The 25,741-nt window shown below is 49.3% G+C and overlaps 1 protein-coding gene across 1 annotated transcript in view; it reads left to right on the forward strand.

Moving 5' to 3' along the window:
* Window positions 1-25,741, forward strand: part of GALNT18 (polypeptide N-acetylgalactosaminyltransferase 18) — a 343,154-nt gene that overhangs the window by 221,413 nt on the left and 96,000 nt on the right. Inside the window, exons 4-5 of the mRNA XM_046017675.1 lie at window positions 23,047-23,230; window positions 24,760-24,957. Of these exons, the coding sequence (XP_045873631.1) occupies window positions 23,047-23,230; window positions 24,760-24,957 (382 nt within the window). The remainder of the gene's footprint in view (window positions 1-23,046; window positions 23,231-24,759; window positions 24,958-25,741) is intronic.

The following is a 25,741-nucleotide window of genomic DNA, read 5'->3' on the forward strand; positions in this document are numbered from 1 at the left end:
GTCTTTTGCAGTTTGTCACAGCAAAACTTGGGAGCCGTGGATAGAAGTGATGGTGGGCTAGGTTTCTTGTCTACTTGACAGAACAGATTCTCTCAGCCAGAGCCTTTGATGGGAGAATGCGCTGTTTTGTGAGGTACTGAGTTTCCCATGACAGGAGATGACCTAGCAGGGCAGAAACAGCACATCAGAAATGTGTGCCCAGATTCGGGCAGTGGTGAAGTATTCATTCCCCTCACTGTTGAAGCCTTCCCATGGGATGCTCTGAGAAGCAGGTCTCAAGTTCAAGGTCAAGGGCTTGATTACAGGTACCACTTGGCTTTCTGCAGACCTCTCTACTGTCCAGGCCCCTGCTTTTTGCCCGATGTCCTATCATACCACACCATGTTTGAGCCTGATCATCCCTTTGGCCCTAAGGAGAACATGATTCTTTCTGAATGACCACCTTTCTTTCCTGGTTCTGAGGACAGCTTTCCTCAGGGGGGATGCCTGGGGCAGGGAAGAAAAGCGCCCACCCCGGAGCTGTGCTCACTTCAAAGAGAAGCAAGCCTCACCCACAAAGGCGCTACAAGGCTCCCTGTCAGATGCCAATGGCACTACGAGGGGCCTTCATATCTTCCCATCTCCCTCCCACAGCCTCTGTTCTGCCTGCAGCTACAAGACAGGTGTATCAACATGCCACACTTCAGGCTTGGCAAAGGAGAAATGAGGTTCAGTTCTGCAGAGAGGTTTTGGGGTGCTGGTGCTGTCTTCGAAGGGGAAGACTTTGGCCCCAAAATTATGCCATGTCAAGTCCTTCTCTGCAAAGAAGTGGCTGGTGTCCTCAGTCTCCCATAACTCCACACCCCAAGCAGACGCCCATGGGCACCTTGACAAAAGGAGCTCATTATTTTGCTTTCTGCTGCCGCAAAGTTCTGCTCAGCACGGCAGCCGATCAGAGGAAGGCACCCACCCTCCGAAACTGGTTCAATAAGGTACAAGCGGCGAAGGATTCAAGACGAGCTGTCATCGCGGATTAAAACATGTCAACGCCCCCAATGACAATAGTTATTTTTCCTGAGAATATTGAGCGTGTTGCTTACATTTCATAGTTGACGGGAAGGAAATCTAACTCCACCGGCTGGATCACTTGAAGGCAATCTACAGGCTATAAACACGCCGAAGGGTAGTGTTCCCAAGGTGATATAAAATGAGGCGTGATTGCAGGATTCTTCTGCTGCCCTACTATTTCATTTCCAGCCTTTCAGCCTCTTCTTTAAATGGAGAATTCTGCACCAGCCACCTGTGGTAACTTTTAATTTACTCCCTGTATAAGCCCATTTCATATCTTCCACTAACGATTCCTCTAACCAGAAGGATAATGCTCACCTTTATCCTTTAAGGGATGAACCTCTGTTCATCCCTTAAAGCCCAACTCAGATGCCACATGTTCTGTAAAGGCCATTCTCATTCTCACTGAGAGCTCTTTGTTGGGAGGTCCCTAAGCTATTTGCACCTGCCTCGTGGAAACACTCACCACTTAAAATGGAGTCTGCTTGTCTATTGTCATATCTGTCTCCCACTGGGCTGGGAACTCCTGAAGACAGGGACTGTGTCTCTTCAGTGTTTAGGACAGGGCTTGGCATGCAGTAGGAGCTCAGGAGGGCTTTTCTTAGTATACTTTTTCTACTATATGCAAAGCAGCCTGAGCCCATCTCATTTACTACATTGAAGGGTAATACTAAACATGTAGAAGTGAAATGTTTCATCAAAAGAACAGAAAGGGCTATTCCCTAGTTGAAGGGCCCTGGAATTCTTGTTCTTAGATGTGCTGTATACCCAGAATGTCAAAGGGGAGCCTGGAGGGGATCCCCCTCAGCCTCCCCCTGCATGTTAAGGGGCAGCACAGCTAGGACTGGGACCTGAGCCTGGAGGAAAGACTGCCCGGAGTAGGCCAGCTCGACCAGGCCACCCAGCACCAAATTCTGCAGGGAGCTTCTCAGAGCTGAAGTCACACAATGGCCCCAGTGCTCTCTTTGCTCCGGTGCAAAAGCATAAAGGATCACATTTATTTGCCACATTCAGGAGGTTAATCTGAATTTGTGTTTATTTGTTCATTTCTCATTCAGAAAGTGCATTTTCTGTACTCTGAGTTCCCAGGCCTGGTATTTCTGAGGTCAAACAGATCACAATGTCTTGTTTCTCTTCTGGGTTGCCCGGGTACCCAAAGCACCCTTTTCCCTTGACTGTAAGGGCTCCAGAGACTTGCAGTGGGACAGACAGAGGGGCTTTTTGAAAGCCAGACCAGTCTGCCTTCTCTTTACTTCCCATGAACTTAGTTTCAGCAATTTAAGGGTGTCTGTGAGTGTGTGTGTGTGTGGGGGGGTGGTTATTAAACAGGCTCCATGCAGGAATGTGGACAGCTCTCCAATCCTGGAAACGATCCCGTGAGTGTTTTGATAGAAACCATAGAAAGAATTTATCTGATGTGGGTGAACTTCATGCAGTCCTCCCTAGAGACAGGAGTGAACCATTTGTTCTTCTTTGCAGAAAGCCTTTCCAGATCACATTCTCTATGCTAAGTTCAGTGCAAAGCACTAGAGCCATAACTGAACAGGCTGTGGGCACAGCCCTCAAACAGCTTAACATCTAGTGGGGAGATGGACTTAACATCTAGTGGGGAGATGGGGCTCCAGGAGAAGGACATCCAGCCTAGTCTTTGGGGCTTTCTGAGTCTTGAAATTCGGAGACTTACAAGCAAAATGTGACAAAGGAGCTTAAGCGTACTGGGAAAACTTTTAAACTGTCTGAGAGCTTTGCTTTCTGGGAATTCTGGGACTCTACTGGTCATTCTTAAGACAGGTGCAGCCTCCCACTTCCAGTCTGTGTGTCTTCCCGTCTCCCAGAATACATCCCATTGCTGGAAGGATCTTGCCAGAGGAAAGCTCTGATCATATCATGCCCCTTTTCAAAACTGTTTCCTATCCTCCTGTTGCACGACAGCTTAAAGCTGGGTGGCTTGGCCTCAGCTCATTACTGCCCTCCGGTGTCTTGTATCCCAGAACTACCTGCATTCCTGCCCCAGACTACCTTCAGCCGCTAAAGAGGGGACACTGAGCCTCACCTAGGCACTGGAGTCCATTCTATTCCCAGTTTAGGAAAGTTGTTTAAAGCTCTTTACCAGTAACTTACTCACGGCAAAATTCCAACACACAGAGACTATCAAGAAACGAAACAAGAGCTGGGTACTTACTCCATGAGCATCCAGCCAGAGTCACGTAAGGATTACTATGGTGATAGCACAGATATTCCAGGTGACCTCAAAGCTAGGAGTGAGAAGCATGTTAAGGAATGGAAATGGGATCCAAGGCTGAAGGCTCAGAACCCTACCCAGGTACGGTAGTGAGTCCCCATTCTGCTTCCAGGTAGCCATCATTATGGGCCTCATCTTGAGTCCCTCCCTTCCTCCCCTCCCCATTTCATCTTAATGAACCAAGGCTCTGGGATAAGTTGGAGCATAACAGTGGCAAGTGATTCCAACTTGTTTGGTGGGTGCTGAATTCTTTTTCTATGTGACCACACCCCTTACCCCTAGTCCAGGGAGATGGGCCATGTTCCCTGCTGGACTGTCTTCTGTTTGGGTTCTCAGCTGTTGCTGGCTGTCAGCCTCCTAAGTATGAGATCCATGTCATACCTACTCTAGGTACCGCCTGCCACCTTAGCTGTGCCTCTCTGACGCTGATGGCTGGCTGGCACCTTCAGCCCTTCACTGGCTGCCAGGATCCCCTGAGGCTACATATGCCTGGTCCATCTTCTTCCTCTCCGCTTCTAGGACCTTCCCCAACCACTCATGTGAGGCCAATGGTCATCTCTCACCTCAATTTCTGTCCCTTCCCATATGAGCTGCCTCAGGACCAACATATACATTTTAGCTCCCACTTCCTATCTTGTGACCTTGCATTTGGGGGACAGGTACACAGCTTCCAACATCATGTGTGTCAAATTCCACCTTGTTAGACTTGAGCCATCATTCTCTCTTGCTAAAGTCTTTTTGGATCTATCAGCATCCCCCTACCATCTTGTCAGTCACAAATTTTGAGGAGTATAGCTTCGCTATGTTTCTAAGCTATGTTTAGGATTACTATGGTGATAGCACAGATATTCCAGGTGACCTCAAAGCTAGGAGTGAGAAGCATGTTAAGGAATGGAAATGGGATCCAAGGCTGAAGGCTCAGAACCCTACCCAGGTACGGTAGTGAGTCCCCATTCTGCTTCCAGGTAGCCATCATTATGGGCCTCATCTTGAGTCCCTCCCTTCCTCCCCTCCCCATTTCATCTTAATGAACCAAGGCTCTGGGATAAGTTGGAGCATGACAGTGGCAAAATGTGTGTACGATGGAACCAACAACAGAGCTTTTCAATTGCTGCTGGAAACCCCTTTGATGTTGATGCTGAGCCATAAACAATCCCTTTGGATACGTCATTCAGTTAGTGCCTGTTTTGCTCGATTATATAACAGCTAGTCCGAATATTTCAAGTGTCCAGTCCAGATGTTTCAAAACAGTGGCAAATGTTTTGTTTGGCCTGCACATTATTTTTAAAATTCTAAACTCACATTAAAAACCAGAAGGCATCTCACCAAAATATCCAGATTACTGGCTTTTCTTGAGAAATACTTGATAACAATCAGCTGGAACTGAGCGGCAGATTCCTTTGTTAGACAGCCATGTGCTCTCTGGCTTGCTACAGTCCCTGATTACTCATTTATGCTTTGAGTTTACAAACTTCCTAAAGGATATGAAGAGAGACTTTGTGTAACAGTCGTTGTATGAGCTATCTATTGCTGTGTAACAAATCGCCCCAAACTTGGCAATCTTTGAGGGTCAAGAATCCAGGGAATCTTCATGATGTAGGTACTCAAAACCCACCCTTTTCCGATCTTGCTCCTTGCTCTTTGGATAATGACAAACCTCTTAACTTGACTTACAGGGCCCCGTCTTCAAGATTTGCCCCTCAGTTTCTCTCACTCCATCACACTCTTGCCCATCCTGTGCCCCCCCCACCCCGGCTACCCGGACTTCATTAATCTTAAGCACCATACTCCCTCTGTTTTCAGCCTATGCACTCATGCTGGGTTTATGTGCCTGGGACTTCTTTCCTCCTCTCTTAAAAAAGAAATCACGCCTGTGTTTGGTATTAAATCCCATTGTCTGTAATATGAAAAATCCTTGCCCTTTTCTTGAGTCAATAATGGTTTTCCAGCCCCTTTCTTCTCCATATTAGTTCAGTGATACAATATCTTGCGGATCTCAGTGTCTTGAATCATGGTCTTCTTGGTTAGAAAGTAGACTGACTGGCGGGCGCCTGGGTGGCTCAGTGGGTTGGGCCACTGCCTTCGGCTCAGGTCATGGTCTCGGGGTCCGGGGATCAAGTCCCACGTCGGGCTCTCTGCTCGGCAGAGAGCCTGCTTTCCTCCCTCTCTCTCTCTGCCTGCCTCTCTGCCAACTTGTGATCTCTCTCTGCCAAATAAATAAATAAAATCTTTAAAAAAAAAAAAGAAAGTAGACTGACTGGCAACAGTCAGGTACTCTCTTCACATTCTTTTTTGGCAGAGTAGTTAAATGCCGAGCATTGAGACTTGACTGCTTGGGTTTGAATCTTGATTCTGCCATTTATAAGCCGGTGACTTACACTGATGCCTTTGTAACCTCAGTTTTCTTATCTTTAAAGTAGGTAGAATATGGGGTGCCTGGGAGGCTCAGTCATTAGGCGTCTGCTCAGCTTAGGTCATGGTCCCAGGATCCTGAGATCGAGTCCTGCATCGGGCTCCCTACTCGGTGGGCAGCCTGCTTCTCCCTCTCCCACTCCCTCTGCTTGTTTCCTCTATCATTGTCTCTCTCTTTCTGTCAAATAAATAACCAAAATCTTTTTTAAAACTTTAAAAAATAAAATAAGAGGAATGACTTAAAATAAGCTTTCTGATAAGCTTGTGGTGAGGAGTAAATGAGTTAGTTGTAGAAAGTGCTCAGGAAGGGCCTGCTGGCCCAGAGTCAGTGTTTGTCATGGTGATCACTGTATCCCCTTTCTCCCCTTTAGCCAGCTGCCCCGTGATCTCAGGCACAGCCAGCACAAGATGGGGATGCCCAGGTCAGAGGTTTATCCTAGGAGATCCGGTGATCCATTCAGACTTAGAAGGCAGTGGGGATGGAAGGAACTCACTTTGCAGAAAGACATGCGCAGATCTCAGTCAGCCTCTGCTGCTGATGAAGTATGCAATCTTGGTCCCATCATGTTAACACCTCAGTTTTCTTGTCTATAAAAACAAATACCAATAGCTCCTCTCAGGGTTGTTTTGAAAATTAAATAATGCCTGCAATGTGTGGAGTACTTCAGTGCAGGAACATAACAGTTATTTAATAAATGTTAATTTCCTTCTTCTTCCCTTCAAATCCAGCATTCCTCTCGCGTGCACAGAGGTAGCTACAGAATGAAGCTAGGGAGCAGGGTTTTCTCTTCGGCGTCTCACACAATAGGCCATTGGCCTCAATCACGGGCCCCTTCTTACTCATCTTCTTAATTCTGTTCTTACAGAGCCCAATCAACTGCAATTTTGAATCTCCTTTTATTTTCTCTACATGACCTTTAAAAAATAAGAGCCTCCTTAGGAGTTCCCTGGGATCTGATTTTTCTGGGTTTTCTCCCATGTTATTCCTGTTTTGGATCATCGCTGGTTACATAAGCAGAATTGGTTCTAAGGGCCTCCTTCCAAAGCCTCTAACCCATGAAATCACAGCTTTCTTTCCCATCCACTTTTAGAAATCTGTCTACTAAAGCCTAGGCTTTGGGTCCACCTGGCCTGCCTGCCTTTAACAGGCCCTATGAGACGATATGGACATTGTCCCCAAGGTTCCCACACTCCACTTCACTAGTTCTTCGTGGTTGATAGGAACTGATAAGCCCAGAATATCAAAGGGTCTTTTTTTAAAATTTATATTGTTCATGTATCAACCCCTGTTGCAGCACTAGAAATCAGGAGGGAGAGAAAGCCCATGCCTATACAGAATGTACATTTTAGCCGCACATACAGACAACATCCAAATAACCAGGTTAGGACTAATATGATTTTTAGATCCTTGAAAACACTTGCAGAAAAATAAGATGGGACAGGCAGTGGAGAGAACATGTAGGGATGGAAGGAGGTAGATTGGAAGATTTGAGGAGATGGCCAGGGAAAGCTTATCCGAGCCCATGGTGTTTAATATACCCTGCAAAAGCTAGATCTTTGAGGCAGGAGGTATAATTGCAAAGGCCCAGGAGCTGAGGAAAGAATGAGTTTTAGTCAGAGCCCATGGAGTCCTAGAAGAACCATGGGCAGTTGTTGGGGTCATAGGCAAAGGGTGTCTTTGTGTTTGCATGTGTGCATTTGTGTGTGTGTGTGTGTGTGTGTGTGTTTGTGTGTGCATTTGGGGGGTTGGGAGGGAAGACCTGTAGGTTTCATTAGACTCTCTGATATGTACAAAGGATAATTACCACGGCATCCTTTCCTCCAGCGATCGGGGGAGGGGATCGTTAACTCAGTGAGATGTCAGACATCCTGCTTCGAATGAGGTGGAAGCCTTCCCTTTGGTGTCTGGGAAGCCAGGGCCCTCCCTATTCACTTTACCTCCCCACTCACCCTGTAGTCTGGGCCATAAACAGCCTCCCTCTTGCTCCATCTGGCCACAGCACCAACAGCCCATTAGAGATTCTGCTCTCATCTCCTTTCTTCTCTCCGTTAGCCTCCCCAAAAGCTTCCACCTTTCCATGAGGCATGCTGAGTTAACCCTTCCTGCCCCAGCAGCGCTGTTCCCCCAGACTCAAGTCACCTGCAAATCTTTGCAATACCTGTGGGATCACCCCCCAGCTGGCTTCCAGCCTGAAATTGACTTTGCTTGCTACCCTTGATGTCAGTACTGCTGTGTAGGCTTATTTCTTTCAATTAATTTATTTTAGAGAGAGAGAGCGCGCGCGCATGGGGAGGGGGAAAGACGGAGAGGGAGAATCCCCAGGAGATTCCCTGCTGGGTGCAGAGCCTGCCTCAGGCCAAAGTTGGCTGGATCCCACAATCCTGAGGTCATGACCTGAGCCAAAATCAAGAATCGGACGCTAACCGACTGACTACCGAGGTGCCCCCTGCAGCACAGACTCCTGGGGAGATTAGTTCTGTCTTCAGCTCCCAGCTCAACAGTTTCCTCATCCAACTCATGGTCCCTTCCACGCCCGACTCTCTCCCCACATCCCTGGCCGCTCTCCATGGTAACCAGTTCAAGGGTGGATTTCTCTCCTCTGCTGGCATGCTAATCCCTAGGCAAACTCTCTTCCTGCCCTCACACGCTGTCGCCCCACTTGATCCAGCTTTTGTGGTTCCAGTATCCAGAAAGCCAGACACTGCTTGCAAACACCCTCCACACCCCCGACTGATATCCTGCTGTTCTTTGCTCTTTCGAAGTCAGTGGTGGGGAGGGGAGCAATAAAAGTACACTTAGCTATCTGACTTCCTCAGTGTCCCGCCAAACTCGAAATATATGCCTCTCTTTCTATGTGGGGTTGTCCAGCCACTGGTGGTTAACAGCAGAGGGACATGGCCATGGCTGGGAGAGGTTCGGTGGCTGCCCAGGAGGGTGGGGCCTCTCCCACCTGGCTGTGCGACCGCAGGGGTAAGCAGCAAAGCCGCCTTCTGTCTCCCAGAGCTCTGGAGTCTGCAGGGGGTCGTTTGCACCCCACACCTGGCATAACCCACACACACGGCAGCCCTGCCACTTCCCACTTCCCGAACATGTCATGCATGTTCATGTTCTCGGCCTTTATGCATGCTGTGTGTTTCTCCCCGGGGCAATTTCCCTGTCCCCTTTATCTTCCTAGCAAACCCTCCTCACCCATCCCTTTGAGACAAACTCAAATATCATCCTGTAAAGCTTATCCCATCCTGTACTATGTTATCACAGCATCTTGTGACAGCCACTTTTAGAACATATTTCAATGCACTAAAACGATCTGTTTAATTACTTCCTCCCACCACATTGCGAGCTTCTTGAGGCCAGAACCCTAACTTACCCCACAGGCCCAGCACGGAGCACCGGGCCTGCCGTGTGTTGCGCACTCGTAAAAATCTGCCCGTTGGACACACGAATGAAAGAAACACAATAGGGACATGAAGTGAGGAAGAGCAATGTTCTCACTATTTGGGGCGTGTCTATAAGGGAAGTGCTATTTCTTGGGTTTTCTGAAGTCTCACTAGAGGAATAGGATGATAAATGTTGCTAAAATAGAGGGGTCTGAAAAAAAATCAATAATCCCGAAAGGCCTGGCCAAAAAAATATACCAGCAGGCGGCTGGCTGGCTGTGCAGGTTGTAGACTTTAGATGACAGCTCCTGGACAAGGTGATGCACCCCCGTCCTGGAGTCTCCTGTGCTTATCTCTGTCCCGCATTCTGAGAGCATCTCTGGCCCGGGGGCTCTGCTTTGGTAGCTTTTTTCTTTTTTTTCTTAAGATTTTATTTATTTATTTGGCAGAGAGAGATCAGAAGCAAGCAGAGAGGCAGGCAGAGAGAGAGGAGGAAGCAGGCTCCCTGCTGAGCAGAAAGCCTCATGCGGGGCTCGATCCCAGGACCCTGGGATCATGACCTGAGCCGAAGGCAGAGGCTTTAACCCACTGAGCCACCCAGGCACCCCCTGCTTTGGTAGCTTTAAGGTAAGAGGAATATACACAGCGTGGTCAGGAAAGCCCGGGTAGCCTGGGATGGAGCCCAGGACCTGGCTGATGTTAGCAGTCCACGCAGGGATGCTGCTGGCAGGAGGATCTCTGTAATCCTAGGCTCTGAGATTCAAACAAACAAACAACAAAACAAAACAGTGCTTCGAGCAGCTGATTGTTTTTGTCTGCACTTGGGCTCCACTGCAGGCCTCAACAGACTCAAGTATTTAGGGAGTTTTATCAGACACCTCTGTGTCCAGGAGCATGAGGAATGACCCACCCAGAGCCCAGACCTAGATTTGAGGCCCCCCTCAATCCCAGCGTCTCCCAGGCCCGAGAGAACCTGAGGCATGGCTAGAAAGGGTTTTGCCTTGGGGGAGGGCAGTACCGGCCCTCCCCTTCTCCAGCCCCTTCTCTGCTCAGGTGCATGGCTGAGGCTGAGGATCCCCAAACTAAGGGTGCATGGGAAGGATGAATGGGAGGTAACCGTGCCATCCAGAGGGGCTGCCAGCTCCATTTCTCCAGACACACCCTGCCAGGCTAGGTGGCGGGCTCTGCCTCCCTTCTCAGCCAGGGGCCTTTTTCTGAACCCCAGCCCCTTGCTTAGGCCCACCCCCAGGCCTACCCCTTCGCTGCGGTTCCTCCTGAGATCCACGGCTATGTTCTCTCTGGGTGAGTGTTCCCCTTGCTTGGAGACCACAGCTGCTAGGCCCTCTCTCCTGTCCTTGTGTGTGCCTCACGTGCTTGCTCCTTCCACACAGCACAAACTCGATGCCTGACATCATCGTACACATCCAGTGGTGTGTCTGGGTATTGCCCTTCCAGTCTTGGAGCTCCTTGAGGGGAGGAGCTTGGTTTACGCTCTGAGCAGTGAGTGCCACAGGGAGACACTCAATGCTGTTTGTTGAATGAGTGAGTGCCCAGGGAACACGGCGTGTCTCCCTTGAGCCAGGGTTCAACATGTCCTGTGAAAGGTCCATGGTCCATGATACTGGATGCTGGTACTGGATTTCTCCTTTGTCATTTGAAGATAACCACATGTGGGATTAAGAACATGGACCTGAGTCAGAGTACCTGGGTTTGCATCCCCATCCCACTTGCTTCCAGCCCTGGGACCTTGAGCACATCTGTCCACTCTTCGTAGCTTCGTTATGTTCATTGGTAAGATGGACCGAAATGCATAAAAGGCCTCTGCCTCATAGGGGTGCTGTGAATGGGAACAGAGATGGCAGAGGCCTCCTTTAGGTTTTCATGCTTTAAATCGCAAAGTGACATGGATGAGACCTGCTGAAGGGCCAGCACAAAGCCTGAGCCGACAGGGGCTCATTCAGTGGCGCTCCCCCCGCCATGATTCCCAAGGGCAAGAATAGGGCCAGACTGCCAGACCCAGAATGCTGGCTCTGCTGCTTGCTAATCATCTGAACTTGGACACATCACTTACCCTGTTTGTGCCTCAGTTTTCTCATCTATAAAATGGATTCTCAGTAGTACTTACCAAATAGAGTTTCTGCGAGTGTTAAATGACTTAATACAAATAAAGCTCTTAGGAGTCCTTGCCTACAGGAATCACCTTATAAAGGGCTGTTCAATAAGCAGAGGACAGGTTAGGATGGGAAGCTGGTTGAGGACTGAATATGAAGTGCACCCCCCCCCCCCGCCCCGCCCCAGGAGAAGCAGCAGTGCCCTGGCCCTGGGAAAGTCCCAGGGCAATTTGCTGCAGTCCTGGCTTCCCCAAATAATGCAGGAGAGGCTGCTCCTTGTCTAGGCACTTCCTTTGAAAGGAGGAAGGGAACAGGGGAGTTCAGACTAATGAACATTCAGTAACAGCACTCCTTAAGCACTTACAACATGTCCTGCATTATCTCACGGAGCCCTACAGCCTCCCAAAGAAGTAGGTAACATTATTTCCATCTCAGTGATAGGTAATTGAGGCGCAGAGAGGTTAAGCCACACAGCTGATAGTTGGCCACACCGGGAATTAAATTAAAATCAGTCTGTCCCCTGAGTCCCTGCTCTTTCTGCTTTGTGTGACATCTTTCAATAAAGAAACAAAAACCCAAGGACTGAGAGCAAAGCTCTTGGGTTCTGCCTTATTGTGCACCCCTTCATGGGATCCTTCCCATTGAGAATAGATTGCCTAAGGGTGTTCAGTGAGCTGAGGAAAAGAGCACCAAACCTGTTGATCTGACAAGCACCGACAGTGGGTGGGGTGTAAATAGATGTGCAAAGCCCACTACATCTCCTCAGTCATGACTCAGCCCGGCTGGGGCTGCTCGTCACACAGCCTGAGCAGCCGGTGATTTGCAGAAATACAGAGTTGACTTACAGCCTGTGAGAGCCTTCGCTCTTCTCCCAGAGGACACTCAGGGCTCTGCCATAGGACTTGGACCTCAAGGCCTACTGGCGGTCCTCACTGGTCTCCTGGAACCCATCAGTGTTTCCAGTGCCCTGTGTCCATGTTCCAAGGAGAAAAAAATTCCTTCCCTTCCCCTAGCCTTTCGTCTACTTGAAGAGCTGCAGATGAAGAAAGAGTTCTGAAAGAGCCTCAGCAGGGTCAGATGAGGTAAGAGGAAAGTTCCGGGTGGAGGGAGCAGTTCATGCAAAGGTACTGTGGCACCCCTGAGTTCAGTGTGTTTGGGAATGTGACTTGAGCACAGAGTCTTGCTGAGGAGGCGAAGCAAGCAGAGACCAGGACCTTCAGCCCTGCAGGCCAACAGCAATGCGGCCAGGGGTGGAGCTTGGGGGGAGGTTGTTACTCTAGCATGTATAGAAGCTTAGACTTCCAGCTTCTCAGGACCACGGGAGTCAATCTCCAAAAATCACAGACTTTCAAGATCTCAGAATCTTGAAATTTTGGACTCATAACCTAAACTCTTATGCTTTCAGTCATGAGGTTTTGGATCAAGTTTCTGAGCTGGGCAGCACTCAGAAGTCTTGCACAAAAGGAGAATTTAGCATCAAAATTCCAGCTGGCCTCTGACTTAACTGCCAACAGCAACTGAACATTCCCAAGGGCCCATACTAGACCTCACCCTCCTGGAATCCCCTTTGTGTGCTGGCATACCAGCAGGGTCTGTTCTTAGCTCAGATCTGACCCGCTGTTACAGGTTCCATGTCAGCATTTCCTGAGGCTTTGAGGTCTTGGTAACTCCCTCTGTTGAAGTTCACAGCCAGGGCTGTGCTCAGTACTCCTGAGCTGGAGGGGCGGGACCTGAAGCAGGGTCCACTCTACTCTGCCTGGATGCAGCTGACATTAATCACCCATCCTGGCATTTTTAATAAGTCCTGGGATTCCTGCTGAAACCCGTCAGAGGAGCAGGAGTATTTTATGCCCTGTAAGTAATTTTGCATGCTAGCCTTTGGGCCACTGTCCCACCTTTACTTTCTATGGGTTTCCGTCTCACACAGCCCCAGGCAAGCTGGCCCTCGTCCAAGGTCATTTCATCCACGAGGACGACTGATTTCTATTGGTCCATTATTCCTGTTTTCATTTTCTGGATTGCTCATGGTGGATGAATAGAGAACTGGTGGACTAGAGAGTCTGCAGCTCTGGTCCTGGGGGGCAGGGGAGATGGGGGGAAACTGGATTCTCTTCCTGGTTGCTCGGATCACCAGCTCTGGGACCACCACAACTCTGAGGGTGTTGGGAACAGAAAGGGTGTGATCGCTCAGCAGCGCCTCCCTGACATATGGCCCGGATCCCATGGTGAACACCCAGACTGGTCCAGGAAGACTTTTGTTCTTGGCCCTCTCGTGTATCTCCCAGCCACAAGTGTACATGAATTGTACCCGATTGTGAACTCCAAAGGTGAGTGAGGAGCAAGTCCTCTAGGAAACCCAAACCCAGGCCCTCTTCCCTCATTTGTAGGTCCTGCTTGCTTGGGGATTTCTACCCCAGAGAAATGATTTGTGTATGAATACTCTCCAGCCCTCCAGTTGAAAGGAAGCTGAGTGTGGCGATCTGATCCCCTCCCTTGGGCTCTAAGGATACATAGTAGCTGGAAGAAGATATTTTCTTTCCGAACTGAATCCGTGATCACAGAAGGCTCTTGAAGGAGGCCTGAGGCCTATGGCGCCTTCAGTAGGCTGTGCGGCCAAGTGGCAAATAGCAGTCTTTGGAGTCAGACAGATCTGACTTTGAACCCCTGCTCGTTCTTCACCATCTGTGTCTATTGGGTATGTCATTGGAAGTCTGCTCCTTGAGTTTTCTCCTTTGTCGTTTGAAGATCATCATATGTGGGATGCAGAACATGGACCCGAGCCAGAGTGCCTGGGTCTCATCCTCATCCTACCCCCTTCGAGCCCTAGGACCCTGAGCAAATCCCTCCACCTCTGTGCTCCAAGTGCCTGATATATGGAATGGGGTTAATCATACGCTTTACTGGAGGAGTATCATAGTTGTTGAGAGTACAGCATGAGAAATAGCTGAAGTGGGTTTGGAACAGTACCTGGCGTGTGGTAAGCACTAAATAAATAAAGCATTAGCTATAAATGTCATTGTTTACAGGGTGCTAGTGAGATTTCAATTAGATGAGCATCTAAACTAATGGACAGTATTTCGTGTGTGCTTAACATACCCTTGCTGGATGAATGAATAAAGATCGGGATGGGTAACTATCAAGCACGGGGGACACACCCGCAGGACTGCAGCCTTTCTGGCTGGGCCTTGGCACAATGTGCTGGGCTGACCTGGCCTGTCGGCGGCTGGCCATGCACTCCTTCTGCCAACGCTGCGTGCCCAGCTCTAGGGCTCAGTAGCATCAAGTTAATAGCTTGAAATCTGCCCTGGTGGTGGTATTCATTGCACAGACATGGGCCAATGTTATAAATCAAGTTTTGGTTTGTTGTCATCGAGACAGAGAGAGAGAAAGGAGAGGAGGGAGGGAAGGAGAGAGAAATGGGAGAGAGAGAGAGAGAGAGAAGCACTGATTTCCACCTAATACATCCTTGACTGGCCAGGGGACCATTTTTACACCTGCCACTGCCGTCTTCAGAGACCAGTTCTGACCATGTTATTACGGCATACAGGATCCCAAGTAAGACATTTTGGAGCAGATAAGAAGATATTAGTGGATGTTGAGAGCCTGACTTTGGAGACCCCATGAAGTGAGGAGTGCATAAATTTTGTGGGTTTGGTCATCACTAATGCCTGGCTGTGGCATGACCTGGGTGGCCATTCTGGGGCTTTCTGTAACTTGCCAAGACTAAATTAATGCTTGGAGCCTCCCAGGAAGATCATGACACTCTGCCTGCGCCCTCCCGCCCTCCTTTAAATGCCATCTGTGGAGCTCCTAGGTGGAGCCTTTCCCCAAGTCCTGAATAAGGAGAACCATTTAAAGCCATTCCAAATCTACTTTGGTACCAACTGACTTTGACGTAGTGCAGCGATTAAAGGAGCTGGACGGAAGTGCGGCTGGTAAGCGCATGGGACAGAAGAAGGAGACGCGTGCAAGCATTTGTAAACGGCCCAGGCTTTGAAGGCTCGTCCAAAGTGATCCTAAAGGGAGAGGAATGCACAAAGCAAGGCTGTCCTGGGTGTGTCCTGGGATCGCGGCCGTCTCAGCCCGCCTCCCCCTCATTCATCAGCAGGCACACAGCCCCCTCCAGCTTCTTCAAGGGAATGGGTGTGGGGTAGCCTCTCTATTAATTTATTTTTTAGTTCTTCCGGTAAGTGGTTGATCAACCAGGTTTGACAACCATTGCATCCTAATGAATAATCTCTCTTTTAAAATGTGTTGACATACCGTTTGTGTTTTGATGGCCCTAAAGGGCTTTAGAGGAAAGTCGGTTAATCTGCTCTGAGGAAGACCAGCTACTGTTCACTCTTGGAAGAATAAACAGAAATGTGCTGTGCTTTTAATCTTTAAATTAGCACCATTAGAGACTGACAATTAGTAGTGCTTCTCAGTAGGGGGGGTTGTTCACACTCCCTTCAGGCACTGGAGGGAGGGGTAGCCACTTGGATCTAGGCTGCGTTTGGGGGACGAAAACACTGAATTAGGGAGGCGGCCAGGGCCGGCTCACCTGAAACTGTAGGGCTGGGCAGAAGGGACAAAAGACAGTGCCCTGGGCAGAGGGCAGCTGGGGAATGACAGGGGACCGTCCAAAGCAGCAGATCTGAAGATGACCGCACACAGAGAATTGAAAACCGACTGGAAAGTAAAGGGTCTGTTACTGAGGGCAGTGAGACGGAGCCAGGGGGCTTGGAAGAACGGGGAGGGGGGAGCCTTTTTCAGACAGAGTCTGATGCCTTCTGCGTAGGGCTGGAGCTACACCTATTCTGGGGGAAGCTCATTTTCCCACCTGTTACAAAACTGATACTCCTCTATTTCAGTTGTTATCGGGCTTGGCTGCCCATCAGAATCTCCCTGCAAGCTGGTGCGACAGTCAGAGTCTCAGGCCCTGATCTACCTAATCCGACTCTGTGTCTCTGGAAACCAAGCGGATTCTCGGAGGGCCGGTTTTTATCCTAGAGAGGTGGCACCCAGAGTACAGAGTGTGAACTCCGGGTCCAGCCCAGTTGGATTTGAATCCTGACTTCACCATTTACTCCCTGGGTCACATTGGGCCTTAATTTCCTTGTCTTCAAAATAAAATGTTAATAGTAACTGCATCACAGGGTTGTTAAAAGACTTCAGTGAGATGATATCTGCAAACTGTAAAATGCCTGGTATGTCATCATTATCATTATTATTGTTTCATTTATGAAAGAGTAGCCAGTCAATGCAGAGATAGTGGAGGCAAAGGAACATCTGTCATTCTACCAATAGACATACACATCATAGATACCCATCAAGAGTTAAAAAGTCACATGCTGGTGGGGACCATAGTATCTTGGAGAACTATGACTTCTTAGCTTGGGTTCCCACAGAACCAGACCCTGAGACGCAAGTTGAGGCCAGGTTGTGTAGACGAGCCCGGGAAACAGTGATGAAGGAGGGGGCAGGCCTCGAAAGAGCAAAGCCCCATCGGACATCAATTTCCTGATCCTTTCTTTTCCTTTCTGCAAGAGATAAAGAGTACCTCATTAGGTGTTTAAATCAGATTAATGGCCATTAGTACCAGACTTCTGCTCTGCCTGCATTTTGTTTCTTTTGGGATGACTCTGTGAAGCTAATTGCTTTTTACAGGAGCAGCACAGGGGCAGATATGGGGAGGAAAGAAAACGCTCTGTCTGACCAGGCTGATCAAATTCCACATTTTGACTTGGCTTCTAAGTCTGGAGGAGAGAGAGCAGGCAAGCAGCCTGTACTCAGCGGGCTCGGAGGGGAGGCCCCGCGTGGGGAGGGTGGAGAGCGGCCCTGACCTCCTAAGAGGGGAATGGTATTTGATGAGCTCGGCTCCTGGGAGTGCTGATTCACAAAGGTCCTTCAGATGTCAGCTGAGTAGGGATTTGTGGACAGCAGGAGAGGGCTGGAGGAGCAACAAAGACAGGATGACTCCTGGCCCCATGCAGGGTGCAAATTGTATTTCTCCCATCAACACCAACTATTGACAAGTCCACCATTGATTCTAAATCTGGCAGAGTCACAGAGAGCAGACTCCCTACCTCCTCTTTCCCCAACACATTAAAACAGACATGAAACACAGCTTTCCCCTTCTTTCCACAGTGATGCGCCTGCAGTGCTCCCCCAAGACACTTCATTAAAAGTTATTCATAGATATTTCAAGAAGTAGCTAAATGTAACTTACGGGGTGGGGGAAGTAAAAGAATGCAGCTTGGAGACAGGAAGTTGAACGTCAAATCCTTAGCAAAGGTAGAAAAGGAAAAATGCTGAACCCTGTGATTAGTCATTAGATTTTTCTCTGAGCTTCCCGGCAGCCTCAGCAAAAAGGTCAATATGAGGGGTTATATATTTTTGTTTGGGTATAAAGAAAACCACAAGTTCTTCATATTTTTTAACTGAGTTCTGAGAGGTATTTGTCATATATACATTATAGATAATATGTAATAGGCAGTGTCTTGGACCACAGTTTCCTGGCAAACTCAGAAGTGCCTCTGAGATAGTTCTTTCTTGCTTTGGCAACTGATAAAAGTTGAAGGAAAACATGAAAGCCTAATTGTGAAAGGCACTTTGCAAAAACTATGAGTCGGTATTAACTGTGATATTTCAGGACTTTTTCCATGTTTGATGGCAGCTGTTTGACCATGGCTAAGGGAATGCTGTCTTCTGATCAGTAGCCAATGTCCGGGATGCAGCGGGCTAAGAACAGATTTTTTTCCTAGCTAGTCCACCAGAAACCTTTATTCTAGTTCTTTTGACAGAGCTCAGAGGTAGAAAGGGGCAAGCAGCTCCTACTAGAAGCAAAGTTTTTCTTCTCTTGCTGCCACCTTCTAAGTGGCTCTTCTGTGTCTCTCGGGCCCTTCTCACTTCCTGTGCATCAGGAATTCACAATCTTACTATAACGTCAGCACCACACCAGGATAATAGAGCCTGTTTTGTTAGCCTTTGTGTGCAACAAACCAACCCACAAGTTAGTGGTTTAAAACAGTAGCCATTTATTGGCTCACAGTTCTGTAATAAGGCAGCTGATGTCTACTCTGCAGGGTGTCAGCTGGGCTCCCCCTGCATTTACAATCAGCTGAAGGATCCAAGATGGCCTCACTCACATGTCTTGGCCTCGGTGGGGTGGCCTAAATTAATGGGGACTCCCTGGGCCTCTCAAGCTCAAGGAGGCTGGTCTTCCTTACTTAGATTAGCAAGACAATGAAAGCAGAAGCTGCAAGGCCTCCTAAGACCTATGTCTGCATAAGCCCAGGTCCCTCCTACAGCATCCTGTTGTCCCACAGTCAGCCTGGATTCAGTGTGTAGAGCAGCTACACAAGGGTGCGAATTCAGGAAGGTAGGATTCTTGAGGATTGTTGGGTGGCAATTATCTATGGCCCTGTGCCACCAATCAACTCAACCACAGTGGTCTTGTGGGCAGCGGTTCTCACCCGAGGGGTGGGATGGGAGAGAAGGGAATAAGTATGTCCCCCTTGGGGGTGAGGAAAGGTATCATTTGGTATTAGCCCACTTCTCACTCTAAGTTCCTGGACTCACGCCACCATCATAAGTCCAAATACCAGGCTTTCTGAGTTCTATTTAAAATTTTCAAAATGGAGGAGCCCTGGGTGGCTCAGTCGTTAGAGCTTCTGCCTTCAGATCAGGTCATGATCCCAGGGTCCTGGGATGGAGCCCCATGTTTGGCTCCCTGCTTGGCGGGAAGCCTGCTTCTCCCTCTCCCACTCCTTCTCATTGTGTTCCCTCTCTCGCTGTGTCTCTCTCTGTCAAATAAAGTCTTTAAATAAACAGATAAATAGATAAATAAATAAAATTTTCAAAATGCTTATGTCAGAGATGGACCTTTGAAGACATGGAACAGGAAATGTTAAGAGGCCTCCTGACAGCCATGCTTGAAGACACTGTAAGCACGGGGCACACCGAGTTAGGCCCCTCCGTCTATGGCCAACCTTGGACAGCCGCATCCCCAAGCCTGTCCTGTTGGCTGTGCTGTTGCAGATCATGAGGTCATGTTCACATCAGCTAAAGTGAGATACACAGTGTGTTAATAGCAGCCTCAGAGTCAGTTCAATTTTCATCAGGCTGGAACGAGAAAGCCTGACAGGCCTCACTGGCCCTAACTCCGGGAAAGGGTCACACTGTGTGGAAGGATGACTCGAATGACAATTGAGGCCATATGCTGATCACTTTTGCAGAAGCCAGAAAGCAGGAGGGCTAGATCATCAAGCCACCGGCTAACAGAATTAGGAACAAGACATTCCGACTTCAGAGAGACAGTGTAAATCTTTAAAAAGATTGAAAAGAGGGGCGCCTGGGTGACTCAGCGGGTTAAAACCTCTGCCTTCGGCTCAGGTCATGGTCTCAGGGTCCTGGGATGGAGCCCCGCATCGGGCTCTCTGCTCAGCAGGGAGCCTGCTTCCTCCTCTCTCTCTGCCTGCCTCTCTGTCTACTTGTGATCTCTGTCAAATAAATAAATAAATAAAATCTTTAAGAAAAAAAAGGATTGAAAGAGGGCTAAACATAAGATCCTATGTTTTGGCTCAGAGCATGCATATACACACACACACATACACACACACACTTGCACCCACAGATGCACACAGCGGTGAAGAGAAGTAATGAAGGAGCCTGACTTAGCAGCACCAGGTGAAGAGGACCTGTAGTTGTCTGTTTCCGGGAAGCTCAAGTTGAGTCAAAACAGGCCAAATTATTGTGAACTTCAACTCCATGAACAGGGGCATAGACTCTAGGATGAGGGAGGCGATTCATTCATTCTATTCTGTATAACCCAGTTTACTCCATAAGTATTACACCAATTTCTAGGTGTGCAATTTAAAAGTGTTAGAGAAAACCACATAACTTCTCCTTAGAGAAGGAAGTTTGGTGTGATTAAAGAACCTGAACTCAGAGGAACTAAAAACACTTGACCTAAAGAAATCCCCAGCAAGGACTTAAGGATGGTCTTTAGATGGTTGTCATATGGAAGAGGGATTGGCTCTGCCCCCTTTGGCCCCCAGAATAAATCTTGGACCAGTGAGTGGAAGGTGGAAGGCCCCTGGCACTTGGAACATCTCACAGTTGGAGTGGCCCAGTAAGGAATGGGCTGCATACTGTGTCAGGTCACAGTGGGGCTGAGGGATCACACATCAGGCTAGCCAGAGGGGACCCAACCTTTGAGGGGTAATCCGTTCAAAACAAATGTTAAAATCCTGTCCGACTAACTCTGGGGTCTTGGCATTCATAGGGATTTGCCCAAGGTCACAGAGCAAGGTGGTAGCTGTCTAGAACCTGACTTTCCTGCCTCTCTGTCAGCATTTCTGCCCTGGATGCCAAGTGCCTTCACCAATGTAATGATAACTCAAGCAGGGATGCCTAGGGACCATATCCTATCCATCCATCCAGACCGATTTGTTTGGCCAGCATCATGTGTAAAAAGATTTGAAATTGGGGTGCCTGGGTGGCTCAGTGGGTTAAAGCCTCTGCCTTTGGCTCGGGTCGTGATCCTGGGGTCCTGGAGATCGATCTAGCCCTGCATCGGGCTCTCTGCTCAGTGGGGAGCCTGCTTCCCTCTTTCTCTCTGCCTGCCTCTCTGCCTACTTCTGATCTCTGTCTGTCAAATAAATAAATAAAATCTTAAAAAAAAAAAAGATTTGAAATCAATGTCTGAAGGAGGGCCTCCCGGTTCTAGCAGTGGCCACCATGCCCCACGGTCTTCCCTGGGCATGAGGTCCCTGAACATGCTCACATCTCCTGCTTGGCCACCATGGCCTTGCTGCTTGCCGAATCTAACCTAGAGACAAGGCAGAGCAGGAGTGGGAGGTCCTGAACCAGAGTCCATGAAGAAGGCTTTGCAGCTCCTTCTTCTCTTATAGCTCCCAGGGTGATGGAAACTGACGAAGGGCAGAAAGGAGTTTTTGGGTTTGTTTGTTTTTTTTAGCATCTACAACGTGCTATGCATTTTTCACACATGTTAATCCCATTTAATCCTCATAACAACTCTGTTAATTTCCCAGAGCAGCCATAACAAAGTACCACAAACTAGGTAGCTTAGAACAATAGAAATTTATTGTCTCACCATTCTGGAGTCCAAAATCAAGTCCAAATCAAGCAGGACCACACCCTGTCTGAAGGTAATAGAGAGGGATCTGTTCCAGGCCACGTAGCTTCTGGTACCTCAGGTCTTCCTCGGCTTATTGGTGGTCATCTTCTCTTTCTGTTTCCCTCCTTGTCTTTCTTCTTTGCCTCTGTGTCTGTGTCCGAATTTCCTCCTTTTTTAGGAATACCTGTCATATGGGATTAGGACCTAAGGATCTTAAATCGGTTAAATCTGCAAAGACCCTATTCTCAAAGAAGGTCATGTTCTAAGTTACTAGGGGTTAGATTTCAACATACCTTTTTGCAGGGACACAGTTCAACCCCTAACAGTCCACTCTGTGCTTCCCCACAATTTGTGTCCTTACCACATGCAAAATACATTCACCACATCCAACATCCACACAGACATCAACAACTAGTTCAGTAACAGACCCAGGATTATAACCTGATACTTGGAAAGCGGCCTTAAAGTGCAGAACTGCTGACCCCAAACACCATCCTTTCTACCGCACAGGGCTGCTGCTATGGGGCATGCCCACTGTGTGCCGGGCACTGTGCCTGCTATCTCATACCCTTTTGTTACAGCGCCGTGCTGCTCTGGCAGGGCCCCAGACTGGACACCAAGGGGCACAGAGCTCCTACTGTCTTCTTCTTCTTTTTTTTTTTTAAGATTTTGTTTATTTATTTGAGAGAGAATGAGTGAGAGAGAGAGAGAGAGAGAGCATGAGAAGGAGGAGGGTCAGAAGGAGAAGCAGACTTCCTGCAGAGCAGGGAGCCTGCTGCGGGACTCAATCCCAGGACGCCAGGATCATGACCTGAGCCGAAGGCGGTCCCTTAACCAACTGAGCCACCCAGGCGCCCTGCTCCTACTGCCTTCTGATAGGGATGAGGCTCAGCCCAAGTGGGTCTGTCCCAGGGCCTGGGCATGAGCGGGCTGAGAAGGTGGAGGAGGGCACCCAAACGGCCGGTCAGGAGGACACAGGAGACACATCTCCTGGGGAGATGCAGTGGTTGCAGGTAGGAGAATGCAGCCCACCTGGGTCATTCTGGGGAGAGGGGTGACGTGGGCTCTTGCCTGAACGTCTGTGGAAGACCCAGTGAATGTGGCTGCCGTACTGTCACTAGCTGGGAGGCGAGGGGACGGCAGAAGCCATTTACATTACGAAGAAGCAGGGGAATCAGATGCTTAGCCAGGCAGCGGCAGGCAACAACCCAACACCAACTGCTCACAGGGCATAATGCCTGGTCCTCCACTTCCTGGAAAGATGCGATCCAGGCAGGTCCCGGGCTGTAATCTTCGCAGATGGAAGCTTTCTTTGAGCATTAGAGGAGCTCCTGTGGAGGGCACTGGGGAAGAAAGAGGCCACTGAGCTGATGAGGAGAATATGGCTTTGGAAGGCATCAGACCCGGCTTGAAACCAGCCCGTGCCACTCACAAGCTGCGTGGCATCGGACAAATTGAGAAACCCTTCTGAGCCCCATTCTCCCATGGGCCGGTTGTGAGGATTCAATAGACAGGGTGTGTGAAGCACGCAGCCTGGTGCGAGTTGCCGAGCTCGATACAAACTGTTTCCCTTTGAAGCTGAGTGGCGCTGGCCATCCTGGGGAACGTTAAGGGGACCTGGGGAGAGAAATGGCCCCTCCAGCCTCTCTCTGGGGGAGTCCGTTCACCCTAAGAGGGTGAATGTCTTCATCGCACCTTCCCCGCTATGCTAATGATGCATTTTCTCCCCCCAGAGGAACTGAAGGAGAAGCTGACAGAGCATGTGGACAAGGTGAATGGCCAGAAGCCGGGTTTCATCAAAGTCGTGCGTCACAGCAAGCAGGAAGGCCTTATCCGCTCCCGAGTCAGCGGCTGGAGGGTGGCCACTGCCCCTGTAGTGGCCCTCTTCGATGCCCATGTGGAGTTCAATGTGGGCTGGTAAGTGCCCATCAGGAGAGGAAGATGAGTCCCAGTGTGGCCCGGGGCTGTGGCTCAAAGGAGTGCAAAGCATGCTGGGATCTCAGTCATAGTGGGGGAAAGGAGAGGACTGTGGGAACAGCTGAGATCAGATGTATGCCTGATGTAGGCAACAGGCCAGCCCTTCGAGGTTCAGCAGGGGGTCAGCAGACCGATGCACAGTGTCTCAAGGGTATGGTGACATCGCGTGTGACCCTGGTTAGTGTCTTCCTCTAGGAGGTGGGATCTGGGAGAAGGTGAATGCTAAGGGCCAAGCTGAGAGTGCCAGCCCAGCTAAGCACAATGCGAGTGTCCAGCAAGGGACAGCTGGACCAGACTTGAGGCAGGAGCCCAACCACACAGACAGGGTCAAGGCCCAGTGGTCAGAGGGGGAGAAGGTAGCTTGATGTCATCAGGTGGCATCCCTGCCTCCCTCAAAATGCCCGGCCAGGCGTAGCATAGAATCTCAAACTTTCCCTACTGGTGAAACTGGGTCTTAAAAAAACTTCCTTTCTCTGATGAGGGCTGCTCGGCAGCGGCGTGGGGCAAAAGAAAAGGTATATGGCCTCAGTGGCCACAGCCAAGCAGGGACAGGGTGCCTGACCCTGATATCCCGGCAGGGCTGGAGGGTGCGCTCTGACCAGCCCACTGTGTGTGGCTTTGCAGAGAGCAAGGGTGAGGAGGGCCCTTAGTAGGAAGGAGCCGCCGGCATGCACACCACATGGCTAGATTTGGGCAGAGTTTTACATAACAGATTCAAATTAAGGCTGCAATGAAGCCGTTTTTTATAGTTGAAGTCCCTGCTTGCCATTTGTGACTATTTAAAAAGCACTTTCATTGGATTTATGGCCAGAAGAGGAGAGGGACACTTACTATTTCAAGCTGATTTGAATAAACAATTATGCAACAAATGCATTATTAATAAGAAGCTCATCATTCCTGTCTGCAAACACTTTACTTGCCTGGTGTCCATTGGGGCCTCCTGGCTGCTTAGAAAGCCTACTCCCCACCTCTCCGAGGGCGGTGGAGAACCCGTGGGATGGGGTGGCGTGTCTGGAGGACGGAAGCAGCCGTGAGTAACTGGTGGAAATACGTTTGTTCTCACCTCCATGCCTCTGCCATCCTCATCTGCCTTTTCCTCCTGCTTGATACACTGAATTTTAGCAAAATCAAAGCCCAAGTTGAAAGCTTCCTATGGAACCTCAGATCTCCTCCTTTCTTCTTGCTTAGGTCTTAATATTTTTTTTTTCTAGTGGAAAAAGGGAAATCAAACAGACATAAGGATCTAAGGCACTAATGGTGTCTCAGCTCAGCCCAGGACGTGCTGCAGGAGTGGGGTGGAGGGGTGGAGATTAAACAGGGGCTCCTTCCCAGGAGGCCGAGCAACCTGCTGGAGCAGAGAGCCAGGTGGCTTTTTGCCTTTTTCTGCAGGGGAAGGAGCGTCGGGGTCGCCAGTCTGGTATTTACCCACCCCGGAAGCAGTGACCCTTCTCTCCCTCCCTCTTGCTCAGGGCTGAACCTGTGCTCACACGCATAAAGGAGAACCGGAAACGCATCATCTCGCCATCCTTTGACAACATCAAATATGACAACTTTGAGATCGAAGAGTACCCACTGGCCGCCCAGGGCTTTGACTGGGAGCTGTGGTGTCGTTACCTAAACCCCCCCAAGGCCTGGTGGAAGCTGGAGAACTCCACAGCCCCGATCAGGTAAAGGGCCCCTTACCTGTGGGTCTCCCCGCCTTATCTTCCTTGCAGGGGCTCCCCTCCCAAATCAAGCCCTATTCCCCAAATTCCAGCCCCACTGTGGGATGATGGGATGGTTGGAAGGGAATTACAAATGACCTTCAGTCACCACTTACAGGACCTTTCTGTGGAACCATGGCACCCAGAATCCACTCAGAGGCTCAAATTTACTCATTTCAGCACATCACTGTGGGACATCTGCTGGGGGCCAACAGTTGTGCTGGGTGACAGGGATCCAGAGTGATTAAGATGCAGTTCCAACCCCCAAAAGCCTGCAGTCTGGTGAGGACAGACAAAATAATTAGAATAGCACATGATTGCTGGAGGAAACTGTGTGGAAAGTGGGGAGAATCTTTTTTGGAGACTAGGATTTGCACTTGTTTTTAAGTGCAAATAGTAGATTGCAAGGTTGGGGCAGGAACACTCATAGTTGAAAAGACAGCGTAAGTTCATGGACACAGAGGAAGTATAAAGGGACCTTTGCAGGGAGGAGCATGAGGAGGCAGCACCATGCAATGAGGCCCGAGGGGCAGAGAGGCAAGATCGGACCCCACAGCAGCTTGGATCCCTCACCACTATTTGAGTTTATCCTGTAGAATTCAATTAAAAGTGGCTTCAAACTGCATTTTAAGGATGACAAGCTCTTTTGGCCTTCACTGTTGCCTTCACAGACCCCAGGTAACTCCTCTGTTCTATGGGTCAGGACTCCTGCAACAGCCACCCCACCAGCCCTTATTTCTGTCTGGTT

This window comes from Meles meles, chromosome 8, assembly GCF_922984935.1.
Source record: "Meles meles chromosome 8, mMelMel3.1 paternal haplotype, whole genome shotgun sequence".
Classification (NCBI taxonomy): Eukaryota; Metazoa; Chordata; class Mammalia; order Carnivora; family Mustelidae; genus Meles; species Meles meles.